We start from the raw sequence: 24302 nt of genomic DNA on the forward strand, positions 1-24302 counted from the left end.
TGTTCTGGGGACCTATGTTTGAATTCAATGGATGACCATGAAACCGTTGCCAATTGTCGGAAAACCCCAGCTGGTTCACTAATGTCCTTTAGGGAAGGAAATCTACTGTTCTACCTTGTCTGGCCTACATGTGACTCCAGACCCATAGCAATGTGTTTGACTCTCAACAGCCCTCGGGCATCTAGAGATGGGCAATAAATGGTCAGCCAGCAATGACATCTCACAAATGAATTAAAAAATCTAGAACTAGGGGTCACTGTTAAAAAAAAAAAGGGGTCACTCGTCTATCTGCAACTCTTCCCTGTGAGGGGAGGCAGTGAGATAGTGGTATTGTCACTGAACTAAATGTTCTTCAAAGAAGAAAATCTGTTGTCCTTACCTGGTCTAGTCCACATATAACTCCAAACCCACAGCAATGTGGTTGACTATGAATTGCCCTCAGGGATGGACAATAAATGTTGACCCAGTCAGCGACACCCACATCCCATTACCAAATTTAAAAACGTTAGCACAGATAAACCAGAAGGCTGTCAGTTAAAGTAAAGCTTATTTATTAATCACAAGTAGACTTACATTCACACTGTAATGAAGTTACTGTGAAAATCCCCTAGTCCCCCACACCAACACCTGTTTGGGCACACAGAGGGAGAATTTAGCATGGCCAATGCACTTAACTAGCACGTCTTTCCGACAGTGCACTTAACTAGCACGTCTAGCAGACAGTGACTCAAGCCGGGAATCGAACCCTGGCGCCATGAGGCAGCAGTGCTAACCACTGTGCAGATGAAGGCAAGACAGATTTTTTGCATGAAAATAGTAAAATGAAAACTTTTTGTTGGCAATTTGAGCTCACTTGGATTTGAGGAAAAGTGAACCATGTCCAAGGGATGCATACAGAATATTAGATTTTATTTATCTAACGGGCATGGGAAGGAAACCAATTCATTTATTTAACTACATTCAATGGCCAATGAAAACACTTCTGTACATAACATCCACAAGTTATACAATATAAATACACATTTTCGTCTTATGAATAAAAAATCCTTACAGTATCTAATGTCCAACAAACAAATCTTACTGAACTCTTGATTGTATCTCACGTTTCTTTCCAAATTCAGTTAGGTGGTTTGTGCACATCTTCTGCCTTGCACTGATATAACAAGATTTTAAATAAATGTGTTTCATATTCCAACAAAATGTGAGACAGGAACACTACGCAGCAGACATTTCCTTCTCTTTTGGTTGCATCCAACTTCTCTTTATTCATAAATGCCCTGCTTAATTTTCTTCAGACAAGGCTAAAAATACAAATTTCAAGCCTGGAACTTGGCCAATGCATTGTTCATTAGAGTATCACCGAAAACTCCCACAGTGATCGAAAACAGAAGTTTAATACACATTGTGCCTTTGAGTTCCCAATTACACCTGTGCTGTGACAAGAATCATCAAGTACCTTCCTTCAAAACTCAAGCTCTACATTATTCTCCCTTACAAGAGGGAATAATGGAGAGTTTGAGTCAAGAACACTTTTTTGAAGTTTGCATGATTTATGTCTGCTCTCATTGTAAAGGTAACAGACGCCTTTGTACCCTGTACCTAAAGGAACTTTACAATCCAAGTGATCCGAATATGGGTGGCATAGTTGGCAAAGTGGTTAGATACCCTCTTGGAGATTCGATGGGCTGAAAGGCCTCATTCTGCACTGTAGGGATTCTATGAATATTCCATTGCCCTTTTCCATGGTCAGTTAGTACAAACATATTCAAAACTGTGATCAATAAATGGGGTGGCGGGGAGGGGATGTCCTCTATTCAATGGTAATAAAACATTTGTTAAAAAGTCCAATTTTATTTTGCCACAATAAGTCAATTATAAAGCTTTTTTAAAAACTTGTACACCCCCCTTTAAAAAGGAAACTCTATGAACAATCTGCTTAAGGTTCTGGGGTCACAGAAAAGACTTGCAGACAATGTAGTTCCTCGTTTCTCAAATGTCTTGGTAGCAAATGAGGAATGATCTGCTCTGATGTGCAACGATGGTTAAACAGGAAAGGGAAGATCCAAATTTGGAAGTTTATGGGTGCAGCAACTAGTCAGTATTGAAGCTGAATTAACAAAGGTAACTTCTGAGGGACAAGGACAGAAATAGTATTCATGTGCATCATCAGTGCGTCTGTCCAATTCATTTGAATACAATCCAAAATCTTGAAAACATTGCCACGTTTTGTGAAGCATGGTAAATATCCTTTGCAGGAAGGCCGGGAATGACCTTAGTGAACCTGGGGGGCCCCAAATCTACAGAAGTTGGCCTGCAAACATACATCATACCCCAAGCCAACATTAATTTTAGGCATCATTAAAGGTCAATAAAAATTCTTCCACTTTTGCTGATGTTTTTCTTGAGAAAGTACATATACAATATAGCTGTTAATCACGGGTAATAACTTTCTAAGAATCTGTGTGGATGGCACACATAGCCCAATCCATCACGCAAGCCAGCCTCCCATCCATTAACTCCCTCTACATTTCCCATTGCCTTGGAAAAACAGCCAGCATAACCAAGGATCCCATGCACCCTGGACATACTCTCTTCCACCTTCTTCTGTCGGGAAAAAGATACAAAAGTATGAGAACACGTACCAACTCAAGAACAACTTCTCCCCTGCTGCCATTAGACTTTTGAATTGGGACCTATCATATATTGATCTTTCTCTACACCCTAGCTATGATTGTAACACTACATTTTGCACTCTCTCCTTTCCTTCTCTCCTTTGTATTCTATGAATGGTATGCTGTGTCTGTATAGCACGCAAGAAACAATACTTTTCACTGTATCCCAATACATGTGACAATAATAAGTCAAATCAAACCAGGTTGCAGCGGTTAGAACCAGTTAGAAAATCAAGGAATGACACTGAACAACGCTCACCTGTACTGCTGTGAAAACCAGGCATCTCCCCACATGTACAAGAGTTGCATTCTTATATAAAGATGTGAAGACACTGCAGAACTTCACACTAGCGTACCTTATCTGCAATTTCCATATTCCTCTGTGGATTAGATCACTGTCAATATTGCTTTGTTTAGGAATTAAAATGCAACAGCTTAGTTTAGGTATATATAGTTTTAATAGGTCACAATTTTACATACCATGCTTACATTTTAATCCATCAAATAAATTCAGCTACACCAACAAAAGAGACAGACTTCACTTTTTAAATAACACATGCACTAATGGGTTGGAAGACCTACTTCATACTCCATGTAAAGCAATGTCTTCGAGCACAATCTGGAACCAATAGCCGTATAGGTGCAAAGTGAATCTGTCCTGTTGTGGGTTCAACGATACACAATGTTCTTTAAGTTATCAAAATTACTTCCTTGACCATTAATATAAACAAAATGAATACTGTACTCTTATTTGACATATTTCTACAATAATCTGCAATACTGGGTACGGAAGCTACTTTGTTGCTCGTATTACGAGCCGTGTCTGAAGTGGGTTTTCTTTTTAATTAAAAACGCACCCATTTTACAATGTGCTTGGCACCTGAAATCGAAACTCAACAACATTATGAGGGAGTGCTGCTCACTGTTATAATGCGAGTGTGAGGTGCAGTCATTTGCACAATCAAAACGGTTCTGAACAGACCAAAATTTAAACATTTGATCTTAATAAGGCAACCTCTATAAAATGCCCACTTGAAATTTCATATACATTATAAAATACCCATCTAAAATCTTAGCCCACATCACCCCTAGCTTTAGTATACGTGCTTCCAAAGTGAGCACAAATAGTGTTTAACAGTCAACTTTTTGATGAGTGCTGAGGCAGGAACTTTTGCTCCCACCATTATATAGTGTTATGTCTTTGAAACAAAAAGATTCAAACTGCATGATCTTTGTCTGCCACTGTGCATTCGTCATTCTTTGCAGCAGATCAGGGACACTTCCTTCATGCTAGAAACGGTGTACACTGTGCTTTTCTGAGCGATTGGAATCGCAATTTAGTGTGTTACCTTTCAGTCCCCAACACTTGAAGGCTGAGGGAGGAAGAAGTGCATATAGCAGTCTCTGCACCAACACACAAATGCACTCGACCAAAACCGTGTACCTAAAGGGATTCGCTCCTCCAAAAATATATTCCAAATTTGCTTTACTAGTTCCTTTGTAACGTGCATATCTTGCAGTATTCAGAAAAGGAAAGTAGTATTTTAAAGTGCCGTATTGTGGGGAAACGGCAGTCTTGCACTATTTATTAGACAGCCATTTTCAGCGGACTGATTTTTTTCTTTTTAAAAAGAGTACCAAAAAAACTCCCTTTCAAACTCATTAGAAACACGTGGTACTGCACGCCAACAATAAATACAGTACTAGAATAGAAAACATCAACTTTGCCAGAGATCAGAGGATATTTTAAAAAAACCATGTGCAGTTATTCTGAACAGTGTCATTTGATCCTATACCATTTTAAAATCTCACACATAGATAAAGTTAGTCTGAGCTCCTCTGATCATTCCTACAAAGTGCAACGATGACAACGGCGAGGCTGATTGTACCGCAGCGACGCACAGACATGGGCATGAGCAAATTATGGCGCGGGGAGCAGAGGAGTGCTGGTCAGCAGCAGCGAACGTGCGGTCGAAGCGGCGGCAGTTCCGGAGGAATCTCGGGCTCCGGTTGCAGTGATAGGATGCTATTCGATAATTCGCGTCTGGGTACATCGGGCATCTGAAAATTAGGGTGGAAATAAAAACAATACTTTTCAAAAAAATCAGTCACGGGAGAATCCCAGGCAAAAGACCCGAGCACACTTCAGAAAAAGAAAACAAACTTTACACAATAATAAACGTTCCTCTAAAGCTTAATCATTTCTTTGTAATTTTCCAAGGCACTGTTCAGTATTCTAGAATGTTCCAGCACAGAAAGAGAGACACATTTAAAGAAAACTTAGAGAAACACAGGAGAAAAATATTTAGAAGGCTTTACTGATAGGGCTAAAGAAAGACAAGTGGGAGGATGTTCATGTGAAGCATATACACTGGCTGGAAGGCAGCTGGTGTTGTGGAACACATTGATAAACAAATTAGAGAGGACTATACTTGGTCTGTTGTGTAACAAATTTAGCCACTGGCCATTTCCCAATGATGAAGGCTGTCTATCTTGCCCAGCACGTGAGAACACTTGCTACCGAGAGGGGGCAGCCCTGAGATTGGGTGTGCTGTTGTTAAAATTGGAACTCAGTATTTCGTCAAGGCGCAGGCTTGGAGGGCCGAAGGGCCTGTTCCTGTGCTGTATTGTTCTTTGTTCTTGTTCTAACCTATGATTTTGGTGTTCACCTGCTCAGTTTGCTAGGAAATAAATTGCTAGCACTATACATAACTGGGCAACGCATGACAGCAATACCAACCACGAACAGTCAACATCCTGATGCATCATCCATCAGATCATATTTCTTTGAAAGTGGAAGGAAAAGTAAGAAAGACTAAATAAAAAGATAAAATCAAGAGCAGACTGATACAAAGTCCTTTTTTCTCAATTGCAGATTTCTATCCTTGATGGATAGGGCCCTTGACCACACCAATTATTATGATGCTTAGTTGTACCCAAAATGTTGTTTCTTGAGCATTTATGGTCAGACCCAGATGTGGACCACCATTCAAAAGGCCTGCCCACCTGTGTCCTGGACCAATCTTTTGTTTCTTCACTTGTCCCAGTACATTGTCTTGGAGCATCATCCCTTCTGTCATTTAACTGCTTCTGCCTTCCACCCCATCACTGACCTTCCCCTTAGTTCTTTCCTCCTCTCCCTCTTTTCCTGCCTCTACTTATTCAAAAAGCATTACATTTCTAATGTAATGTAAAAGTCCAAAGATGTGCGGGTTAGGTTGATTGGCCAAGCTAAAATTGCCCCTTAGTGTCCTGAGATGCGTAGGTTAGAGGGATTAACAGGTAAATATGTAGGGATATGGGGGTAGGGTCTGGGTGGGATTGTGGTCGGTGCAGACTCGATGGGCCAAATGTCCTGTTTCTGCACTGTAGGGTTTTTCTTTCTTTCTTTAATGTTTTCTACATGCGGTTAAAGGTGGTCAATCTGAAACGTTAACTCAGTTTCTCTCTCCACAGAGGGTGGTGGGAGCCTGGAACTCGCTGCCAGGGGAGGAAGTGGAAGCAAATACAATAGTGACTTTTAAGGGGCACCTGGACAAATACATGAGTAGGAAGGGGATAGAGGGATATGGTTCCCCAGAAGGGTAGGGCGTTTTAGTTCAGACGGGCAGCATGGTCGGTGCAGGTTTGGAGGGCCGAAGGGCCTGTTCCTGTGCTGTAATTTTCTTTGTTGTAGATGTTGCCTGACCTGCTGAAAATTTATAGCATCCTGTTTTCAGTATTTTGTATGAGTGCTTTGAAGTTGCTGCCATGTACAAGAACACTAACCAGTTGGAATGATAGTACTTTAGACCCACATTGCAATCAATTAAAATGTATACACCACTTTTGGACTGATCTTTAAAATGCAGCATTCTGAGCCCAATGAACTCAATTGCTCTGAATCATATATAAAGATCACAGAAGTGTTACAGTAGACCCTGTTGTTCTAAATCTTTTGTTCTTCAATTAAATGAACTTGCCTTATTTAAGATATCATCCACAAGCTTCAAAAAAATCTCACTGACGTTATAGTTGTCTTTTGCGCTGGCTTCACAGAAACGCATCCCAGTTACCTGAAGGGCAAACTAAGGAAACAAAAGATTAAAGATGTTTAGCAAGGCATCTGTAGCCAGAAGTTCATTTTTCTTTTAAATTAAGAATGTCATTAAAAGTGGCAACAAGTCCATTTTAATTAGAAAAGGTACTACAGGGGTATAGGCAACTTGCTATGGAATACATATAGATTTATTCACACGGAAATCAAGAGGAAAGGATGAATCATGGAAAAGTCTCTCTGCAAGTTCATTATACTTTATTAGGAACAGGTTAAGGCAGCTCCTTAACAAAGAAGAAATTGAAAATAATCAAATCTTCTCTCCCATCATGTTCTACAACACCCAGCCAGAGAAGGAAGTGGCGAGTTGCCTTCTTGAACCACTTCACTCCATGTGGTGTAAGTACATTCACAATGTTGTCCAGTAGGGAGTTCCAAAACTTGTAGCGACAGTGAAGGAATGGCTATATAGTTCCATATCAGCATAGTGTATGACTTGAGTGGGATATTTGGAGGTGATGTAGTTCTCCTACAGCTGTTTCCGTCTCTCTTCGAGGTGATCAAGGCCATGAGTTTGGAAGGTGCTTTTGCAGAAGCCTTGGTGAGTTGCTGTGGTAGATCATGTAGATAGTACGCACTGCTGTCATTATTCTCTAGGGTAGAGGGAATGAATGCTGAAGGTGGTGGAATGGTGATCAAGAGGGTTGCTTTGTCCCGATGATACTGAGCTTCTGAAGTGCTGGTGGAGCTGCAATCACTCAGGGAAGTGGAGAATATTTAATCACACTCCTGATAGTGGGAAGGCTTTGGGAGGTCAAGAGACGAGTTACTTACTGCACGAAACAGTCTCTGACTTGCTCTTGTATCCACAGTATTTACGTTGCTGGCCCAGTTAAGGTAATTGTTAATGGTGACCTTCAGGATGTTAATGGTAGAGGACTCAGCAACTCACTGAAAAGACCCATCAACCACTTCTGTACGACACATTTGATGAATGAACTACCAGAGGTGCTGATAGAATCATTTTTTCAGCAGAAACGATAGCTAGACCTTCCTTGTCCAACTGTGTATATCACTTTTCAGCCAAAACTGGCACCTGTGATGCTGGGAACCTCAGAAGGATGCTGAGATGGATCATCCTCTTGGCATTTCTGGATGAAGACTGTTGCAAATGCTTCAGCCTTTTTAAAAAAAAAACAAATGTGCTTCATTGAGGAAGGGAATATTTGTGAAGTCTCATCTTCCAGTTAGTTATTTAATTGCCATCTTCCATTCATGACTGGATGTAGCAAGGGTACAGATCTTGGGAGAATCCAGCATTGAGCCCATACATTGTCAACTGACAGTGCAATATTGTGTACAGGGCAGGGAAGGACAATGTGAACGCAGACACGTTGAGTCATCTCCCGTTCCGGGATATGCCAACCCAGGTATTGTTGCCAACCCAGGCATTGTTTCCTCCAATGACAATTTTCTTACTCGAGACACTTGCACATTCTCCTGTGAATGCTACACAGATTAAGCAGTGGACAGGTAAAGATCCTATTCTATTTTAAAATCAAGAGATTCCTGATGCAGGGATGGCCTGCTGTTCTGGGAGATGATGGGTTGAAACCTTATATGAAGTGCAAAGATGAGTTAAGTGTGCAGGACAGTTGCATACTATCGGGGTTGAGTCGTCATCGTTCCATCCCCTGGTCATTCACAAGTCATGGATGAAGTTGAAGAGGATCATCCAGGTGCCTCTTGAACGAAACGTCTAACCAGATCATAGGTTTGGTGGCCTAATATGGATCTGGATTTGGAGAATAGGGCGAAATCCTGTTCGGAGCGTCAAGATAAACTAGAAGATGGTGCCACTGGCACCACGTCATCCTTGGAGTGACCTGATCGACCATAATCCAGACTTCATGTGGATATTGCGAGACCTTTCATGAATCATATGTTTTTGGTCGTCATACAGCACAATCTAAGTGGTTAGAATCACATCACGAGTAACATTACAGCTCCTGTTACAATAGAGAAGCTGCGTCAAGTGCTTGCAACCCATGGGTTACCAGCTCATCTCGTTTCGGATGATGGCACCATGTTTTCAAATGATTTGTTTCAATAATTTATGCTAAAGGACAGTTTGAAGTCACACCTGGATTTGCTTCGTCCAGATCTCAGAGCAAGAGTGGGCAGAAGGAGAGGCATGACTACCATGCAAAGAACAACAACAACAAAGAACAACAAAGAACAATACAGCACAGGAACAGGCCCTTTGGCCCTCCAAGCCCACGCCGCTCCCTGGTCCAAACTAGACCATTCTTTTGTATCCCTCCATTCCCACTCCGTTCATGTGGCTGTCTAGATAAGTCTTAAACGTTCCCAGTGTGTCCGCCTCCACCACTTTGCCCGGCAGCGCATTCCAGGCCCCCACCACCCTCTGTGTAAAATACATCCTTCTGATATCCGTGTTAAACCCCCCCCCCGCACCTTGAACCTATGACCCCTCGTGAACGTCACCACCGACCTGGGAAAAAGCTTCCCACTGTTCACCCTATCTATGCATTTCATAATTTTATACACCTCTATTAGGTCACCCCTCATCCTCCGTCTTTCCAGTGAGAACAACCCAAGTTTACCCAATCTCTCCTCATAACTAAGCCCTTCCATACCAGGCAACATCCTGGTAAACCTCCTCTGCACTCTCTCTAAAGCCTCCACGTCCTTCTGGTAGTGTGGCGACCAGAACTGGGCGCAGTATTCCAAATGCGGCCGAACCAACGTTCTATACAACTGCAACATCAGACCCCAACTTTTATACTCTATGCCCCGTCCTATAAAGGCAAGCATGCCATATGCCTTATTCACTACCTTCTCCACCTGTGACGTCATCTTCAAGGATCTATGGACTTGCACACCCAGGTCCCTCTGCGTATCTATGCCCTTTATGGTTCTGCCATTTATCGTATAGCTCCCCCCGTTAGTTCTACCAAAATGCATCACTTCGCGTTTATCTGGATTGAACTCCATCTGCCATTTCTTTGCCCAAATTTCCAGCCTATCTATATCCTTCTGTAGCCTCTGACAATGTTCCTCACTATCTGCAAGTCCAGCCATTTTCGTGTCGTCCGCAAACTTACTGATCACCCCAGTTACACCTTCTTCCAGATCGTTTCTATAAATCACAAACAGCAGAGGTCCCAATACAGAGCCCTGCGGAACACCACTAGTCACAGGCATCCAGCCGGAAAAAGACCCTTCCACTACCACCCTCTGTCTTCTGTGACCAAGCCAGTTCTCCACCCATCTCGCCACCTCCCCCTTTATCCCATGAGATCCAACCTTTTGCACCAACCTACCATGAGGGACTTTGTCAAACGCTTTACTAAAGTCCATATAGACGACATCCACGGCCCTTCCCTCGTCAACCATTCTGGTCACTTCTTCAAAAAACTCCACCAGGTTAGTGAGGCATGACCTCCCTCTCACAAAACCATGCTGACTATCGTTAATGAGTTTATTATTTTCTAAATGCGCATACATCCTATCTCTAAGAATTCTCTCCAACAACTTCGCGACCACAGACGTCAAGCTCACCGGCCTATAATTACCTGGGTTATCCTTCCTACCCTTCTTAAACAACGGGACCACATTAGCTATCCTCTAATCCTCTGGGACCTCACCTGCGTCCAGTGACGAGACAAAGATTTGCGTCAGAGGCCCAGCGATTTCATCTCTCGTCTCCCTGAGCAGCCTGGGATAGATTCCATCAGGCCCTGGGGATTTGTCAGTCTTTATATTCCCTAAAAAACCTAACACTTCCTCCCTTGTAATGGTGATTTTCTCTAACGGGTCAACACTCCCCTCCGAGACACTCCCAGTCAACACATCCCTCTCCTTTGTGAATATTTAGGATCTCCCCAACTTCTTTGGGCTCTAAGCATAATTCCCCACTTTTGTCCCCGAGACGTCCGATTTTTTTCCTGACAACCCTTTTGTCCCTAACATATGAATAAAATGCCTTGGGATTCTCCTTAATCCTGTCTGCCAAGGACATTTCGTGACCCCTTTTTGCCCTAATTCCTCGTTTGAGTTCTTTCTTACTTTCTTTGTATTCCTCCAGAGCTCCCTCCGTTTTTAGCTGCCTGGACCTAACGTACGCCACTCTTTTCTTTATGACCAATCGCTCAATTTCCCTTGTTATCCACGGTTCTCGAATCCTACCCTTCCTATCCTTCTTTTTTACAGGCACAAGCCTATCCTGCAGCCCTAACAACTGTTCCTTAAAAGACTCCCACATGCCAGATGTGGATTTACCCTCAAACAGCCTCTCCCAATCAACAGCTGCCAAATTCTGCCTAATCCCACTAAAGTTAGCCTTCCCCCAATCCAACACCTTACCCTTGGGACACCACTCATCCTTTTCCATCACTATCCTAAAGCTAACAGAATTGTGGTCACTATTTGCCTCATGTTCCCCTACCAAAACTTTGAAGGACAGACAGTTCAACACGGATTATCACATTTATATCAGGAGCTTTGCTCGTAACCAAAAATGGTTATCGGGAATAATTCTTACTGAAACTGCACAACGGAAGAGTTGTTCACATGCACGAAGATGATGTTATAACCGAGTCAGCAAGTTTCAGATAATTTGGCAGAAGGCAATGCTGTTGTGGACATTCACCAGGAAGTGGTTCCTGTTGCACAAGACTTTACTGTGGGAGTGGATGAGGAACGTTCAGGCATAGATTCTCCACCTTCTTCTATGTCTAAAGATCAAGATCAACTGACACAAGATCCACCAGTGGTTGATGAATCACCAGCAGTACTGCATAGATTGCAACGCAGTAGAAAAGCTCCCGAGTGTCGTATAGTTGAGACATTACTTTCATTGTACTTCTATCCTGATGGGGGATTGAAATTTAAGGGTGGATTGGGGGATAAGAGAGAGAAAAGGTGTTACAGAGTGTTGTAGTAGCATCTATGTAAAATGTTTTTACGATGTCTTTTAATGGGTTTGTGTGTGTGTTTGATGTAATCGGCAGTGTGGGCTTTGGGAAGTCTGCTGCAACTGTATGTTCTTTGTTCAACACCGGTGTGCCTGTTGCTCCTGTTTTCGTAGTTCTTACTGTTGTTACTCCCCACAGAATTGCCAGCTTCTGACCTGCACTTGTAGCCACACTATTTACATGACTGGTCAATGGATCACGTGAGAATCACACATGGTAAAGTCAGCAGATTTATTTATCTGAAGGACATCAGTGAACCAAATGGACTTTTACAACAATCGTCTCATGACTAGTGTTGTAATTCCGGATTTATTGAATTTAAATTCCATCAGCTGTTATGTTGGGGTTTGAACCCATGTCCCCAGAGCAGTAGCCAGGACCTCTGCATTATTGGCCTGTGACATTATCACTACGCCACCATCTCCTCCCAACTCATCCGAGGAGTTGCGAATGAAATTGAAAATGTGTGGCACGTTGGTTTGCACTGCTGCCTCATAGTGCCAGGGACCCTTGCTCGATTGCGGCCTTAGGAGGAGGAAGGAAGGAAGCCAGGCCCCCCCCCTTTTTTTTTTACAGCACTAGCTGCAGGGTAGATGGTAAGTGGATAGGATTTATTTGGGGGTGGGGGGTGGTGGAAATCAGAGGCCAGGGTGAAGGTTGTAGGCCAGGCATAGGGAGGTGGGAGGGGGAATGGAGAGACAAGGGTCTGGAGGGTTCGGAGGCCGTGGGTTGGTTCTGAGGCCTCAGATTGGGACTGTGACTGTACAATAGTTACCCAGAAGTAGTTTTAATTCTTCAGACCTCTTCTGGGAAACTGTTGATGCAACCTCATTGGATACAATCCAAAATGGTTCCCATTGCAGGGCAACTGCCCAGGGGAAGTTTGCACTTCTGGCACGTAAATCATATCCTGGGATATCCGAAGAGGATTCCTCAGTTTATTTTTGGAGTAACCCCCCAAGGTGACACTGGGGAGTTCTGAAGTTACAGCCCAATTGTATAATCTCTCTCTCTGTAAATAGGTGTATAAGGTGTAAATGTATAAATGCTCCAATGTTCCATCCTTTCTGGCCAGTTATCCACATTCTAACATAGGACACTGCTCTGAGAAACTTCTGCTGCAAAGTCCTGGGACGAGATGATTGATCGACAACTGTCTTCCTTTGGGCTAGGTATAGCTCCAACTAGTGGAGAGATGCCCCAGTCTCCTTGATGCCACAGTCGGTCAAATGCTGCTTTGTTATCAAGGGCACATGCTCTCATCCCTGGAAGACAGCTCTTTTGTCCATACTTTGATCAAGACTGTAATGCAGTCCGGAGCCGAGTGGTCCAAGCAGAACTCAAACTGAAATAAAAGCAAAAAACTGCAGATGCTGTATTCTCTCCCCATAGATGCTGTCAGACCTGCTGAGATTTTCCAGCATTTTCTGCTTTTGAACACAAACTGAACATCAGCGAGCAGATTATCGGTGAGTAATGACTGCTGGATAAATATGTGAGCAATATTTTCCATCACTTTGCCAATTATCAAGAGTAGACTGACAGGGTGATAATTGGCTGAATTGGATTTTTTGTACACATGACATGCATGGGTAGTCTCCCACATTGTTGGGTAGATGTCAGTGTTACAGCTGTATTGGAACAGCTTGGCTAAACAGGTACTAGCTCTGGAGGACAAGTCTTCGGTCTTACTGTCAGGTTGTCAGGGACCATAACCGTTGCAGTATCTAATGCCTTCAAATGTTTCTTGATATCATGTGGAGTAACTCAAATTGGCTGAAGATTGGCATCTATGATCCTGGGATCCTAGGGGACCAATTGGCCCTTTCAGCTGAAGAGTGTCAGTCCAGTAGAAATCAAGTTAGAAGCAGTAATGATCAAATTGGGTAATGTATACCAGAAGTGAGGTCATGAGGTATATAAAATAGGTAAAGGAACGAAAAAGGTTAGTTCAGAATATTAAAACGTGTGAATAAGAGTGCACAGATTTGAGAGAAAGATAGATTCAAGAACAAGGTTTGCAAATTCTACTTTACACCAAGTGTGATCAATGTACAGCAGAGACACACAGGAAGTGTAACAGAGTTGAAATTTCAAGCATGTTTTAACAACTGAATCTCTCTGCAAGAAAAAAGGCCAACTCACCTTCCTCATCTATAATTATCTTGCGATCTCGGTGCGTACTCTTACCACCGAGCATCTTATTTTCCATGGCAATGGTAAACACTAGGGTTAACTCCCTGTGGTTAGAGTTTGAGCAAGAGTTTTAAACAAAGGACTTTCCGACCAGAGTTACTCTGGGAAGTCCCACATCATGAGAGTGAGTCACATTTTAGGATTGTTTCTTACCTTTTCTCCCTGCTGTCGAGAGATCGTTCGGTCAACTTCACAGTCTAACTTATTTCCCACTAATAGTAGCTCTGCATCTTCTGAAGCATACTGTGTATCACAAAACAAGAAAATGAATATTTGTTTGGAGTAAAGTGATGAAATATACAAGGGCTGTACAAGTAACCTGAATGGTAGAAAGACTAGAGATATTTTGTTGTACAACTTCAGTCTCCCTACAAAATTAGTAACATTGGGATCTTACTGACATTGGGGGGAGTGTAAAATGAGTACAAGACAAACAAAACATAAACCAGAGAATGAAGGTCACCAACTTTGACTTGGCACATCTATTTGTGCACTCAAAAACCAGTGACCACTCCCATAAGCTAAAAATAATCTGGTTTTGTTTTGTCCATTCCATTTTAGTTTCCTTAACCAAATAAACTTGTCCCAAAGAAAGGCATCTAGGACAAAGCAGCTGCTCGATTGGCGCCTCAAACACCACCTCCAACATCCACTCCCTCCACCACCGGTGCACAATGGCAACACTGTGTTCCATCTACAAGAAACATTGCATTAACTCATCAAGGCTACTTTGACATCACCATCCAAACACGCAACCATGACCATCTAGGACAAGAGCAGCAAATACATGGAGCCACCTGCAAGTTCGCCTCAAGTCAAACACCATCCAGACTGGAACTATAATCATTATTCCTTCAGTATCACTGGGTCAAAATCATGGAACTCCCTCCCTAACAACACTGTGGATGTACCTACACTTCTTGGTGTGCAGCGGGTCAAGGCAGCAGCTCACTAACACCGCCTTAAGAGCAGTTAGGGATGGGCAAGAATAAATACTGGCCTAGCCAACGCTATTTATGGTCCGTGACAAAAAAAAAGGACTTACATTTTTATTGTACCTGTCCTGACGAACACCCAAAACACATTACATCCAATTCATTATTTGTTTCTATTTTATAATTCAGAGGATGTGGACTTCACTGGCAAGCCCAGCATTTATTGCCCATCACTTGAGGCAACCGAATGGCTTGCTTGGCTATTTCAAACAACAGTTAAGAGTCAATCGCTTTGTTGTGCGTCTAAAATCACCAACTGGACAAGGACAACAGATTTTCTTCCCCCAAAGGACATTGGTGAACCAGATGGGGTTTTGGGACATTCTGGTAGTTTCCCTCCTTATCACAGCTTTCTACTTAATGAATTGAATTTACATTCCCTCGATGCAATGCTAGAATTTGAACTCATGTTACTGGATCATTAGTCCAGGCCTCTGGATTACTCGTCCCGTAACAGAGTCGCTAAACTACCATACTCTGGTTATTTCATCTCAGCAACTCTCAAACGTAGACAAAACTGGCAGCCGATTTCTATACAGTAAAACATAAATGAGCAGTTACACCATTTGGGTGAGTGGGGGATTTTCATAGTAACTTCATTGCAGTGTTAATGTAAGCTTACACTAATAAATAAACTTCAAAACTTTACTTTGATTAAGGAATTAACATTGGTCAGGACATTGGAAGAACTGCCTGATCTTCAAAAAAAAAACTGAATAGACACCCCACCAACCCCCGAATGAGAAGGAGCCTCAGTTCAACATCTCACCCAAATAATGGCACCTCTGGCAATACACACTCATTTGGTATTGCACTGCAGTATCAGCCTTAGTAATGTGCTCATATCCTGAAGTGAGGTTGAACCCAAATTCTTCTAATGCAGGTACCAGAGTGCTGCCACAGAGCCAAGCTAGTATTATTTTGGTTATCATCTACTGCACTGGGTACTGTGCCTAATTGCTATATTAGAGGATGCAAACCAAGAAACACAGGAGTTTGCCCACTTCTTCTAAACAAGAACAAACCTTAGACCAACTGTTGGGATGAAAGTCTGATTTTGTAAAAGGAACTCAAGACTAATGAATGCATCCAGCATTAGATGATCAAAAACCCCCTTTCACTAAATATTGGGAAGACTGAAGCTGTTGTCTTTGGTTTCTGTTCCAAACTCCATTCCTCAGCTACTGTCTCCATCCCTCTCCCTGCAGTCTGTTCACAATCTTGGTCTCAGTTGGTCCCGAGTCAAGCGTCCTATCTGATATTCATGCCATCAATAAGACCACATCTTTTCATCTCTGTAACACCGCCCGACTATACCCGTCTCAGTTTATCTGCTGCTAAAATCCTCATTCATGCCCATGTTACCTCCAGAGGGCGGCACGGTAGCACAGTGGTTAGCACTGCTGCTTCACAGCTCCAGGGTCCCGGGTTCGATTCCCGGCTCGGGTCACTGTCTGTGTGGAGTTTGCACATTCTCCTCGTGTCTGCGTGGGTTTCCTCCGGGTGCTCCGGTTTCCTCCCACAGTCCAAAGATGTGCGGGTTAGGTTGATTGGCCAGGTTAAAAATTGCCCCTTAGAGTCCTGAGATGCGTAGGTTAGTGGGATTAGTGGGTAAATATGTGGGGGTAGGGCCTGGGTGGGATTGTGGTCGGTGCAGACTCGATGGGCCGAATGGCCTCCTTCTGCACTGTAGGGTTTCTATGATTCTATGAGATGATTCCAGTGTCCTCCTGGTTGGTCTCCCACATTCTACCCTCAGTAAACTTGAGGTCATCCAAAATACTGCTGCCCGTGATTTAACCTTCAGAAAGTTCTATGCTCCTATCACCCCTGTGCTCGCTGACCTATATTGGTTCCCAGCCAAACACCACCTTGATTTTAAAATTCTCATCAAATCCCTCCATGGTCTCATCCCTCCCTATCACTAGAATGTCCTCCAGTCCCACAACCCTCCAAGATATACATGATCCCCTAAATTTTGGCTTCCTGTACATCCCCAATTTTAATTGATCCACTTTTGGTGGCCTTGCCTTCAGTCACCTCAACTCCAAGCTCGGAGTACCCTTCTAACAACTTTCCAACTCCTTACCTCACATTCCTCCTTTAAGATACTCCTGAAAACCCTCACTCTTTGACTGAGGCTTTGGTCATCTGATTTAATATCTAATGATATTTAATATTTAATATCTAATGCCATAGTGTTTGATAATGTTCCTGTGAAGTGCTTGGCCATTTCACTTAAGGCACTACGTAAATATTTGTCATTGCAGAAAATTTAACATAGAAAACTGCCAATTTTTCCTGACCCAACAGCAATTTCACTTGGCTGAAGCGCACAATGATGATCATTATGGTAAATAAAAAATCATACATTTGCAAATACCAAGTTGCTCCATGAAGGTTGGGTGAACAATTACCCTGCACATAAAAATAGAGAGCGAATGCCCTGGCATTGTGCAGAGACTACAATTCCAGGTCTGCAAGTGATACAATGCCATTCTAACAACATTCTGATTATTTCAAAAGTAATCATTTAGGGCGGTTGCTTTGAGCCGGAATCATTTGCTGCTCCTTCTCTTGCCAGACCACGTGTTTGCAAGTTTTTTTTTTTGAAGACGTTCAGGCGGGGAGGGCAGGGGGTAAAACGAGATTAAGAAATCAAAATGTGAGACAACTTCTACATACCCAAACCTAATGTCAAAAATCACACACAAGTCTTTCTCTTTGGTGACTCATAGCAGTGCCCTCAATTTAGAAATCCTCTTTGGTTATGATGGTTAGGGTTATTAGTGTACCAGTCAGTGTGTTAGAAAAAGAGGCATTACATCAGGCAGCAGATATTACCCAGACCTTTTGGCAAACGTAAACTGTGATTCCATCATAAAAACATGGGTAAAGTGGCAATTAAAGCCCACTTATAAAGGACAATTTTTTGCCAACCCGGATTTAAAAGTCACTGCTCAGCTATTTTGATTAAAATACCAACTAAAATCAAGGAAAACAGGACTGTCAGACAGAGGCAGTATAGGTCTTGAAATTTTACCATTTATCTAGAAAATTCATACCTATTGACTTAGTACAGCGAATAATAGAAACTTAAAGAGGCTCAAAGTGTGGCGGCATGGTGGTAGTGCTTAACATTGCTGCCTCACACCACCAGGGAACCAGGTTCCATTCCGGCCTTGGGGGACTGTGTAGAATTTGCACATTCTCCCTGTGTCTGCGTGGGTTTCCTCCGGGTGCTCCAGTTTCCTCCCGCAGTCCAAGGATGTGCAGCTTAGGTGGATTGGCCATGCTAAATTGCCCCTTAGGGTCCCAAGATGTGTCGGTTGGGGGATTAGCCATGGTAAATGTGTGGGGTTATGGTGATGGGACGGGGGTGAGGGGTAGGGCTGGTTAAGATGCTCTTTTGGAAAGTCACTGCAGACACGATGAGCCGAATGACCACCTCCTCTAATGTAGGGATTCTGATTCTAAAACTCTTCTCATTCATTTAAATAATTTGCACTAACAACATGAAGAATGAACAAAACTGCAAATCTTCATTACCTTGTCGATCATTTTCATCCATTTTGGTACATCGTCAAAAGTTTCTTTTTTAGTAATGTCATACACTAATATAATTCCCTTGGCACTTCTATAGTATGCTGAAGTAATGCTGTTGAACCTCTCCTGCCCTGCAGTATCCCTGGAGAAAAAAAGTGATTAAAACAAAATCAAGAATATTTATAGTTGGGAATATCAAAGAAATACATCCATTCTGGTACATTGTCCAGTTGGTTCATTTATCCCATGCCACCACCCTAGTCAAAACACTAGAGTTCTGCAGTCATGTCACTCGTCCAGAACTCTGCAATAGAGGTTCTCATAATCCTCATGGTATTCGGATTCACAAGGTTTCTGGTTTATTAAAGTCATTTGGTCAGAACAGTTCTTCATCCAAATATTCAGCCTTCAACATTTATCAGCTGCTAAATGATATAAAACATTGCCGTAGATTATTTTAAGCACACTTTTCTCTGGGTGAATCATTGCAGCACTGATGGCCAATGGTGCTTAACTTATAAAAAAAGGCTTCAATGGTGTTCTTTGATATAATTTTGTTTAGCCTGACAGGTAAATGCAAAGGTTCAATAACCTTATTTGACCTGGATGGGGCAGAAGGATAAACACAAGTGGTCAGTATCATCAAATGTACAACACAGCTTGAATAAAGTAGTACATTTTACCTCCTTAAGCTCCCGTAGATACAGTGTTATTATTTGCCAGCCTCTTGCAGCCAGATCTTAAGAGTCACACAGATGAGGAATGAGAACACACAGACAGTTAGAAATTAGACTACTGTTAACTGAAGACTATGGATGAATAAGGAATCTCAAGAGTGACGCAGCAATCCAAAGCCAAGGTCCTGCTGGGACGTGTTGGGGGTGGGGGGGGGCTGAGTGTTAGTAAGCTTTTTATAACTGTTCAGAAGAGTCCATGACAACAAAGACAACTGACAACAAACCATGTGTCACACACAGACTTTATCTGCCAGAATATCTGCATTACTCATTCTCACTGACAGGGTGGTAAGGCAGCCAGATGTAATTTGGAAGACTGGAATCCTACGCACCCACGTATTAGTGCACACAGCAGCAGCCGTCCTGCAAGTTTATTAGATGCTTTGTGTTAAATAAGACCAAAGACTGGAACACTCAACATTGGCACAGGTGGTTTAATCCTCTTCAGAGACTATCAAGGTCATTTTTATCTTTCATTGTTTGCAAATTCTTAACTTCTGAATATAGTTTACTCCTGACAAACAGAAGTAATTCTTTGCCCACAAAAACTGGATTATTCAATAATCTGAGTTACGTGATTTTTTAATTAAGACCGTTACAGTTCAATAAAAGGAATAAAGACATTATCTGAATTAGCAGGAAGAGCTAACACTAACTGAACAAAATTTTAAATGTTGAGGTGCTCCCTTATGTTCTCACACTACAGGTTTCCGCTTACACTGCTCAGGTAGAAATACCATACATTGCACAGACAGGAAGCACAGTTTCCGCTATTGAAAGAAAGTCATGATAACCTTTTCCCTTTTGCCCACAACAAAAGGGATCAAACATAGGAAATATTTCACCATTCACCTGGGGGTCAGAAAAGAGGTGGTCTACTGGATTAGCTTGGCTATGGCTGATTCGAGGTGCAGTCAACAGGGCTTGAAAACAAAGCACCCAGACTGGAGATGATAATGCTGAGGCAGAGGTACAACACGAAATGACTGCTGAGGGCGCGTGATAAAGGAATGATAAGAATGTGAACAGAACATAACACTCTGTCCAGGACACTTTTGCTATTCCCTTGCCACAGATCTTTTAAGATGGCATAAATATAGCCAGTGTGAAGCAGTCTGGAGAAGGGGAAATCAAACCTGTTTATAAAATGATGAAGGGGATAGATAGAGTGAACGTTTAAAGACGATTTCCTCGGGTGGATGGAGCTATTACAAGGGGGCATAACTATAGGGTTCATGGTGGGAGATACAGGAAGGATGCCCGAGGTAGGTTCTTTACTCAGAGAGTGGTTGGGGTGTGGAATGGACTGCCTGCAGTGATAGTGGAGTCAGACACTTTAGGAACATTTAAGCGGTTATTGGATAGGCACATGGAGCACACCAGGATGATAGGGAGTGGAATAGCTTGATCTTGGTTTCAGATAAAGCTCGGCACAACATTGTGGGCCGAAGGGCCTGTTCTGTGCTGTACTGTTCTATGTTTTAAAATCTTGGTTAATCTTCAAACTACAGTTATGGAAGAATTCCATCATGGATAAAATAGAAGTCAAAATCCATCTTCAGTCAGTGTTCTATTTTTTTTAATTTTAAAAGTTGGTGCACAATATGCTGGATTCCAATTGGTCTCAACACTTTAGGGCTGCGTCAGATGATATAATGCCACAAAACATTACTGCATGAGCTCTCATCAGAGGTAGAAAACCAGCCAATGCCAAGAATGAGGTTGTAAGAGAAATTTCATCAGTGAGGAGTAATGGAAGAGGAATGGACAAGTCAATGGCTGGAAACGCGTAGGTCACTTACCAGATTTGTAATCTAATTTTCTTCCCTCTTAGTTCTACTGTTTTGATTTTAAAATCAACACCTACAGACAAAATACAGTAAAAGGAAAAGGAGGAATAAGAAGCAAAAGCAAATACAAGATCGAATTCAAAAGCAAAAAGGTAAACAAATTACCATTTCCAACAGGATACACAGCACTCTGTGAAAGCAAATAACTGGGAAGGATGGAGAAAGTTAGACCACCCAACACACGAGGAGCGATACTGTAACTTTCTGCATACGATGTACAGGTGGATGGAATACATGCATTCTACATTAGAGTATGATATTACACAATAAAATATGTTGGTAACATATCAGTAACACCAGTATGGGACCTTAAATTTACAACTGAAATACTAGTGCGTAAATTAAAATACACAGAGCCTTAGCAGACCAGGATATGTTATAAAAGTCAGTTAGGGTCGAAACCAGGGAACTCCGTCATCACCTTTTTACTGAAGTAGACTTCTCACAAGGCACTGCATCACCTGCTGCTGTCTGTGTGGGTGATTTAGCAAAGGTCTTGCATTCACTTTAAATTTCGGATATAGAATCCAAATTTAATTTTCACAGTATACAGCTAAATCCTGACTTGCCTGCTGGCTTTTAGCCACTTTTATCACCAGTAAAAATAAAAATCAAGTCTTTTTTCTCTTATTTTAGTCACTTGTCCTTTAGACCAACTTGACCCACATTTATCATGTCTACATCCAGCAGATGTTGAGGTGGTGTAATGGTATAGTGCCACTGGACTAATAATCCAGAAGCCCAGGCTAATGCTCCAAGTCATAGGTTCAATGCCCTGGTGGAATTTAAATTCAATTAATAAATCTGAAATATGAAGCTAGTCTCAGTAACGGTGACCACGAAACGATCATTGACTGTCATAAAAACCCATCAGGCTTTTTAGGGAAGGATATTGGCAATACTTGCTTGGCCTGGCCTACATGCGACTCCAGACCCTCAAAAAATGCGGCTGACTATTCGCTGCCCTCGCGGACTCACTTCAAGCCAATTAGGGATGGCAACAAGCCATGGCCTTGCCATTGACACCCATGTCCCATGAACGAATAAAGAAAATCAAATTCAACCAAATGTGGCACCAGGAAACCTAAGAAACTGAGGTTCACGGGCACAGTGGCACAGGGTGGTTAGCATTCTGCCTCAGTGCCAGGGAGCTGGGTTCAAGTCCCAGCTTGGGTCACTGTCTGTGCGGATTCTGCACGTTCTCCCCATATCTGCGTGGGTTTCCTCTGGGCACGCCGGTTTCCTCCCACAGTCCGAAAGACGTGCTGGTTAGGTGCATTGGCCATACTATATTCTACCTCAGTGTATCCGGACAGGTGCCGGAGTGCAGCGACTAGGGGATTTTCACAGTAACTTCATTGCGTTGTTAATGTAAGCCTACTTGCGACACTAACAAAAAACAAAACCGGCAGTGATCAGAACCAAACCAACACAGGACGATGGTTGTGGTTATTAGAAGCCAATCATCAGAATATTTCTGCAGGAATTCCTGAGCACAGCATCATCTGCACAAATTCAACATCAAAATCCTGATGTTTAACAATATCAAGAGCAGAGGCTACCTGGTCTCATTATTTGGCTCTGCAATGCTTTGACAACAAGGACAGCACAGTGGTTACAGTAAGTCTCACAACACCAGGTTATCACCTACACCACAAACCATCGGCTCAAAGCGGAGAGGATCTCCAAGAAGATCGCGCATATCGACACAGATACCACTGGCACAGTGGTTAGCACGGCTGCCTCACAACACTAGGGACCCGGGTTCAATTCTGGCCTCTGGTCACTCTCTGTGAGGAGTTTGTACATTCTCCCCATGTCTGCGTGGGTTTCCTCCGGGTGCTCTGATTTTCTTCCACACTCCAAAGATGTGCGGGCTAGGTTGATTAGCCATGCTAAATTGCCCCATTGGGACATTAGCAGGGTAAACATGTGGGGTTACGGGGATAGGACCTGGGTGGGACTGCTGTCGAAGCAGGCTAAATGGGCTAAATGCCCTCCTTCTGCACTGTATGGATTCTATGATTCTAAGGCTCAAGTTAGTAATATGCAGTAATATCAGCCAACACAAAGCAGACTATTTTTTTGATTTTGATTTGATTTATTATCAAATCAAAAAAAAATTGATGAGCTCCTCTGCTACTGAACCTAATACCCCACCACCCTGTTGTACAATCTCCAGGATGAACTATGGCAACTCACCAAAATGGACAAGAGGGCCAACATCACAGGAACACCATGACCCACAAGTTATTTCCTAAATTACATACTGTAATTATAGTGTCATTCCTTTATTATAGAGTCAAAATTCTAAAATTCTCCATCAAATACCAATGTGGGAGCACCATAAGGACTGTCACTGTTCAGGAGGTCTACCACCATCTTCTCAAGAGAAAATAGGGATGAGCAACATGGCCTGGTTAGCATTGCCCACATTCCAAACATATTTCCTTAAGTGCCTTATTTAAGAAAGCCAATCACTGCAAACCAAAGGCACAAATAAAATATTTGCTGTCTGATACAGCACAGCCAATTACTGAATTAAATGGCACGGCCAATTTGGCAGTGAGGCCAAAATAGCTAGCAGTGAAATACATTTACCAAGTGATAACACCAAACTGCACACTACCCTTTGCTACCAAATAAACCTGTTGGACTTTAACCTGGCGTTGTTAAAACTCTTACTGTGTTCACCCCAGTCCAACGCCGGCATCTCCACAGCATTAATCACAACCAGTTTGGAGAATGAACAGTGCAAAGGATCTTCTTTTTTTCCCCCCAACCCTCTTTTGCATCCAAAAAAGGTGGTTTGAAAGTTAAAGCTCTTTTAAATTCTGTGGAACCCCACCAGCACTCAACCAATTTCAGTGCCTGAAATTTGCTCATCTCATTCGTATTATAGCATGCAGCACTGACTTCAGCACACACAAGCACTGGTTTCCTCATCATTTTTGGCTGTCAAACAGTCACATTTTCTTTAATTCATTTGATTTCTCCAATAGCATCCCTATACTCATTCTTTTATATAGCCTGCTTTACTTCAGCCTGATCTGACCAGGCTTTGGTCTGAGGAGGGTGGCACTTAAGCACACTCACCACTGCTACTCCCATTCCAGGGTTATTCACCTGCAGCTATGTGTAGGCTCAACTGGAGGCTATGAAATCTCCAATAAGGTGGGCCTCAAATGTTAAGTGCCTGGAGAATGTCACCAATGGGACGAAACATCTGGTATTGACCACACACTCAGCAAAAAGGGCTTCTTTCTCCTC

The 24302-nt window shown here is 42.5% G+C and overlaps 1 protein-coding gene across 1 annotated transcript in view; it reads right to left on the bottom strand.

Moving 5' to 3' along the window:
- Positions 1 to 1243: 1243 nt before the first annotated feature.
- rab12 (RAB12, member RAS oncogene family) overlaps positions 1244 to 24302 on the bottom strand; it is a 33471-nt gene continuing 10412 nt past the window's right edge. Inside the window, exons 2-6 of the mRNA XM_078215725.1 lie at positions 20985 to 21045; positions 18449 to 18587; positions 14058 to 14147; positions 6635 to 6739; positions 1244 to 4733 (exon numbers count right to left, since the gene is read on the bottom strand). Coding sequence (XP_078071851.1) covers positions 4623 to 4733; positions 6635 to 6739; positions 14058 to 14147; positions 18449 to 18587; positions 20985 to 21045 — 506 coding nt within the window. The 3' untranslated portion in view covers positions 1244 to 4622. The remainder of the gene's footprint in view (positions 4734 to 6634; positions 6740 to 14057; positions 14148 to 18448; positions 18588 to 20984; positions 21046 to 24302) is intronic.

The sequence above is a fragment of the Mustelus asterias genome, chromosome 7 (genome assembly GCF_964213995.1).
Source record: "Mustelus asterias chromosome 7, sMusAst1.hap1.1, whole genome shotgun sequence".
Lineage (NCBI taxonomy): Eukaryota > Metazoa > Chordata > Chondrichthyes > Carcharhiniformes > Triakidae > Mustelus > Mustelus asterias.